Here is a 6,000-nt window from a genome sequence, read left to right on the forward strand (position 1 = left end):
ATGCTGTTAGGAAGTCCAGGACAGACTCCCTGTGATTAGACACCTGGACAATGAGGAGCCATCTTGGATATTTCAAGCCCAACTGATCTCCCAGCTGACTGTAGTGGCATGAGTGACTCCAGCTGACCCCAGATGAAGTGACAAAATTGCTTGATTGCCCCAGGCAACTCCCAGAGTTGTGAGAAATAATAAGTTGTGGAGTGGGTTGTTACACGGTAATAATCGAAGCATCTGTAAAATGAGGATAAAAACAGTATAAAGGGTGGTTGTGAGGAAGAAAGTAAAGTATGACAAGTGCTTATACCAGTGCTTGGCACATAAGTGCTTAGCAATTAGTAATCGTTACTATCTGGGGAGCTAAAATGAACCCTAATCATGAGACTTTTAATAAGAGAAAAAGTTCCTGTGCAAGAGGAAAACAAATGCTTCCTGACAGAAAAGCCAATCAAGGGCTTGCATCCAGACTGACTTCAGAGGCAAATGAGGGGGGAGGCAAACAAGGGGGAATCCAGAGGCTTAGTCCACCCTAGAGCCTCAGATGCTGAGACAGCAGACTCACACTCAAAGGTGGCCACCTTAGACGCAGAGTGGACAGTGAGCAATCCTTTCCTAAGGGCAACCACTCTTCCTTCTTCTGGTAAAATTCCTTTCAGGAAGGCTGGAGGGCAGACCTGTAGGAAGTTTTCAAACCGTGGAACTGCTGCCAGCGCCAACTCAGCACATGGATAACCGCCCCCCAAACCAGGTAATATCATCATATCACCAGGCAACGTATCTCATTAAATGCTCCCAACAAAGCATATTGGATATTTACCTACATTCTCCAGAAATCCCCATCTCTCACCTGCCCAAATCAACCCTTTGAATACTTCTGCTTTGTGAGTCAATTGGTATAATTACTACAGAAGACAAGATGTTCTCTTTAAAAACTAACCAGTGCAGAAGATGGGGTGCCTGAAAGAGAAGAAAACATCCTTTAATATTGGAGAGGTGGCTGGGCACGGTGGCTCAGCCTGTAACCCTGGCATTTTGGGAGGCTAAGGCGAGAGGATCGACTGAGTCCAGGGGTTGGAGACCAGCCTGGACAACTTGGTGAGACCTCATCTCTACAGTAAATAATAATGATAATAATATAATAATAAGAAGAAGAAGAAGAAGAAGAAGAAGCAGAAGCAGCAGCAGCAGCAGCAGCAGAAGCGGCAGCGGCAGCGGCAGCAGTAGCCAGGTGTGATAGTGCAAGCCTATGGCTCCAGCTACTTGGAAGGCTGAGGCAGAAGGATCGCCTAAAGCCCAGGAGATCAACGCTGGGGTGGCTGCAAACGTGCCAATGTACTCCAGCCTGGGTGACAGAGTGAGACTCCAACTCAAAAGAAAAAACATATATTAGAGAGTTAGAAGGGCTAGAGATGACAAACTTTGAGCTGTTGAGTCACCAGGGTCAGAACATCAGAAGAGAAACCACTGATAGTTATGTAGACCTTCAACAGTTTGCCCTGCAAGTCCTGATAGGTCCAAGTTCTATACTGCCACCAGTAAACAAAGCCAGAGCCCCAAACCAAATACATCATTGTAGAAAGTGGGTGGTTCTTCCTACTGCCAAAAGGACTCTAATAAGTCAGCATGTACACACAAACTCAACTTGTTCTTCTTAGAGCCCAGTAGTTTTAGATTAAAGTGTTTAAGAATGATTTTAAATACAACTTTAAAAAAGGATGAACTCTGATTTCTTGGGGACCCAACTTTCAGCCTTTGCTATTGGCCCCAACCTACTTTGAACCCCTGGGGGAGGTTCTCCTGAACTGCCAGTTTGTACCCCTACATTCTCCTGCTCAGGGTAAGGGATGAAGATATGCAGGTGAAAGGACATGAGGAAATGCCATCTTATCTCAAAGTAATTCCTCCTTCTAGGGAACAATAGGCAAACAAGTTCAACTCAGTAAAACAGTATTCACCTGCAAAATACACTGGAAAACTCAACAGGCTTCAGGAAACATGCTTTGCAGTTCCAATCTCTTAAACTTCTCACAGGCAGATTTCTTTAATCTAACTCACTAGTATTCACTGAGCTCTCAACCCACTGCAGCTGCTCCCAGCATAGTGCAATTGGAAAACATGGGTCACAGACCTACTGTGCACAAAAGCTCTGAAGAGTGGTAGGGTGATTATTCAGCCACCCTCTGCACCAGGTAGCACTAAGAGAGGCACCTATAACTTGGACCCAGGCCTTGCCCTCAAGCTAATAATGGCTACCCAGCTTGAGCACTGGCTGTGTAAGGCACTGCTTTACAGATATTAATTCCTCCATCCTCAAGACAGTACTCTAGCTCCGTGTTGTTCTTAAGCCTATTTTAAAGATGAGAAAACAAAAGCTCAGAGACATCAAAAAACTTCCCCAAAGTGACACAGTAGGAAGAGGAGGACTGACATTCACACCATGGCAGTCTGGACCTCGATCGACTCAGCTTTAGTTACAGCAATAGCCACCAGCACAGAGCCAGGCATAGAGTGGGCATCCAATGAACCTGTGCCTAGAGGAACCCAAAGGTTAATGTAACACCAGCAAAATAAGAGTGCTTGGCCGGAGGTACCGCAGGCACAGACAGGAGGACTGAGAGAGCCTAAAAGAAGTGAATTCCTGAAAGGAAAAGGAAAGAAGAGGACATTTCAGGCTGAGGGGAACACAGGACCTGCATGTCAGTGATGCAGTTTGATGTGACAGTTGAGATCTGGTGATTCTACATGCTGGCTACAGGTATTTAAACAGAAACTACAGGCACTTGCTTATCTGTTTTACTGTTCATATAACACAGTAACTAAAAGAACAGTAGATTTAGCAATTTTCATCCTAGGGGTAATTAAAAGGAAAGAAAGAAGGCATCACTGGTGGGTAATGGAAACATGCACAGGATTTCAATATCAGAAGAACCTGTTGCTAGAGAAAACCACCAGCAGTATTCCCTAGCAGTCTTTACAACAGCTCCCAAAAAAACCACTCGCCAGTTCACAACCCCCAACTGTGTCGACATGAGATTGTCAGAGAGCCTACACATCTTAGGCCTTTCAGTCTTTTTCAGTCCTCACAGCACTCAGCAAGCTTAGGGACAATGGCTGACACTCTAGAAAAGCAGGTTAATTCTTATTAGGAATGGATCTCAAATGGTAAGGCCTTGGGTGACTAAGAATGATCAGTATCCAGTATTTCTGAGGATATTATTTTTCTAAGTACCTGGCCTCAGTAACCTCCAAAAGGACAAACTGTGGTACTATCTGGCACCTAAATTGAACACTCCAATTTTACCACACCAATCTTAATGCACACAGATGTTTAATACTTTAAACCTTCACACAAACTGTCTTTCTATATTTCTAATTTCAAATGAAGGAAAACAGTTTTAAGCTAATCTTTTGTTTTGTTTTGTTTTTGAGTTGGAGTCTCACTCTGTTGCCCAGGTTGGAGTGCAGTAACACGCTCATGGCCACCGCAGCCTCGACCTGCTAGGCTCGACCTGCTGGGCTCAGGTGATCCTTCTGCCTCAGCCTTCCAAGTAACCAGAACCACCGGCGTGCACCACCATGCCCGGCTAACTTTTTTGATTTATTGTAGAGACAAGGTCCCACCAATTTGTCCAGGCTGGTCTCAAACCCCTGAACTCAGGCAATCCTCTCATCTCCGCCTCCCAAAGTGCTGGGATTACAGGCGTGAGCCACCACACCTGGCAAAGCTAATCTTAATGTAAGTAGAGTGTATTAAATGATTCAACAATGAAGTGTCTTGCCTGGCACGGTAGCTCACACCTGTAATCCTGGCACTTTGGAAGGCTGAGGCAGGAGGATTGTTTGAAGCCAGAAGGTGAGACCAGGCTGGGCAACATGGCAAGCTCCTGTTTCTACAAAAACAAATTAGCCAGGCATGCTGACACTCACCTGTAGTTCCAACTACTCAGAAAGCTGAGGCAGAAGGATCACTTGAGCCCAGGAGTTTGAGGTTGCAGTGTGTTATAATGGTACCACTGCACTCCAGCCTGGGTGACAGAGTGAGCCCCTGCCAGAAGGGAGGGAGGGAGGGAAGAAAAGTTTCTAAACAGAACTTAATAAGAATCCCCCCTCTTAATTTCCTTCAAATAAATTAAAATCCCAGATAAATTGAAAGCCCAACCATACAGCCCCTCCCTGCCTCTCATTAGTACAAAACATCTAAATAACCTATTATTTAAACTCCTAATCAAATAAAAATACAAACTTAACCTCCCCTTTCTGCTGTTTTATTCTACAAGGTCCCCTCTGCCTGTCCCTGGCAGGGGACCTTGTAGAATAAAACAGCAGAAAGGGGAGGTTGAGTTTCCTCAGCAAAAAGTATGAAAACAGAAGAATACATGTAAGAGGTAGTTGTATCACTCTTCTGTGATACTTATTAAATTATACCCTTTAAAAAAGCATACTGAAAAACACAAACTGGAAATGACTTAAGCCATCCCCTATTCTATGAATGATGCAACTGAAGGTCAAAGCAGAACCCCGCCATGAAAAGCATGTTTTAAATGACTAAATATTTTGATTTCTTTCCTTTTCTTGGTTCACCTTAGATAAAATACTCATATCTTCACTATATTTAAGAGTTGTGCGTTTTTCGTATGCATGCTAGACTGCAGTCAAAAATATTTTTTAAATAGCTTGCATTGTTAACAGCAACAAAAAAGATGTTGCCAGGAAAAATTACACAAAATCGCTTTCCACGTTGCCTACACCTCCACACTACCTGCAACCACTTTACAGAACGTCAGCGCCAGAAGATGCACAACTGCTTATCTGAAATCCTGCCTGATGACCTCACAATTTTCCTCCCGCCTGGCTGGTTTCTGGACAGCCAGCACAGGGGCCAGCCCTCCCTGGCTCCCAGCAGCTGCATGCAGCCTTGCGGCCTCGTGAGGGGGCAGAAACCGAGCCAGACACTTGGGCAGCATACCCGAGACCTCGGGAGAGCATCCCGGAGACAGAAGCACCAGGCCCGGGGCGCGAGCCTGGTCGTCCAAGAGATGCTCTTTCCGCCTCAGCCCCTGGGTGACACGCCGGTTTTGCCCCCTGGGGGACGCCAAGAAGCACGAAGCTGCAGCTGCCGCTCGTGCGCATTTCCCAAGCCGCAGAGCAGACAGGCGCGGAGGCCGGGGCCACCCCCAGGAGCCCGCTCGGTCCAGCCCAGTGTCCTCACGCCGGCTGCCCCTCGAGGACAGGGACTGGATCACAGAACACCCTCAGGCACCTCCATCTCAAACACACACCACCCTAAACCATCCTCAGAGACACTCACCCATCCCGCCACCTGTGTGCGCACCGAGGGGCGCGGCCCCTGGATCCCAGCCGACCCCGAGCCAAGGAAAGGGCGTTTATCCCAGCTCTGCGCCGCGTCTCAGCCCTCGTGCTCGAGGACCGCTGCCCTGTGCGGCCCGGCCCGCCCCCCAGGGAGCGCGAAGCTCCCACGCGCCCGCTGCACTCTGAGGGCCCTACCTGGAGGCCGGTGGTTAGGTGGCGAGGTCCGCACCGCGCCCGGCTCAGCCATCTTCCCAGGGAGAATGGTGCCCCGCGCAGCCCCCTCAACCCGGGATCCCGCCCCGAAGCCACCGTCTCGCTCCATCGGGATGCGCCGGCTGCACAGGCGCACTGCCCGCCCGCCGCGCAGCACCAGATCGCGCGCGCCCGCATGCGCACGCGTCTTCACGCAGAGCGCGCGCAGGACGTGCATGTGCGATGCGCACAGCGGTTCTCACGCAGTGCGCGCGCATGGCGTGCACATGCCACTATACACACACACGCGCGCGCGCACACATACACACACACACACACACATACACACACAACGTGTATAGTGCTTCATGCAATTCTTACACGCATCATGCACACACTACGTGCACACCCAGCGTAAATGCACCTCCTCATACAGTGCACGCTCATACTTGAAGCGTGTATTAGATGTAGGGTGCAGTTTCTAACAGTGTGCACACACAT

The 6,000-nt window shown here is 48.3% G+C and overlaps 1 protein-coding gene across 2 annotated transcripts in view; it reads right to left on the minus strand.

Moving 5' to 3' along the window:
* The window catches only part of MAP7D2 (MAP7 domain containing 2), a 121,031-nt gene extending 115,293 nt beyond the window's left edge, over positions 1 to 5,738 (minus strand). For both annotated transcript variants that reach the window (XM_008063349.2, XM_008063348.2), the window contains exon 1: positions 5,503 to 5,738. In XM_008063349.2, the coding sequence (XP_008061540.2) occupies positions 5,503 to 5,737 (235 nt within the window). In that variant the 5' untranslated portion in view covers position 5,738. The remainder of the gene's footprint in view (positions 1 to 5,502) is intronic.
* Positions 5,739 to 6,000: the final 262 nt, after the last annotated feature.

This window comes from Carlito syrichta, unplaced genomic scaffold (assembly GCF_000164805.1).
Source record: "Carlito syrichta isolate Samal-C Ts95f unplaced genomic scaffold, Tarsius_syrichta-2.0.1 Scaffold306767, whole genome shotgun sequence".
In the NCBI taxonomy this organism is placed as follows: domain Eukaryota; kingdom Metazoa; phylum Chordata; class Mammalia; order Primates; family Tarsiidae; genus Carlito; species Carlito syrichta.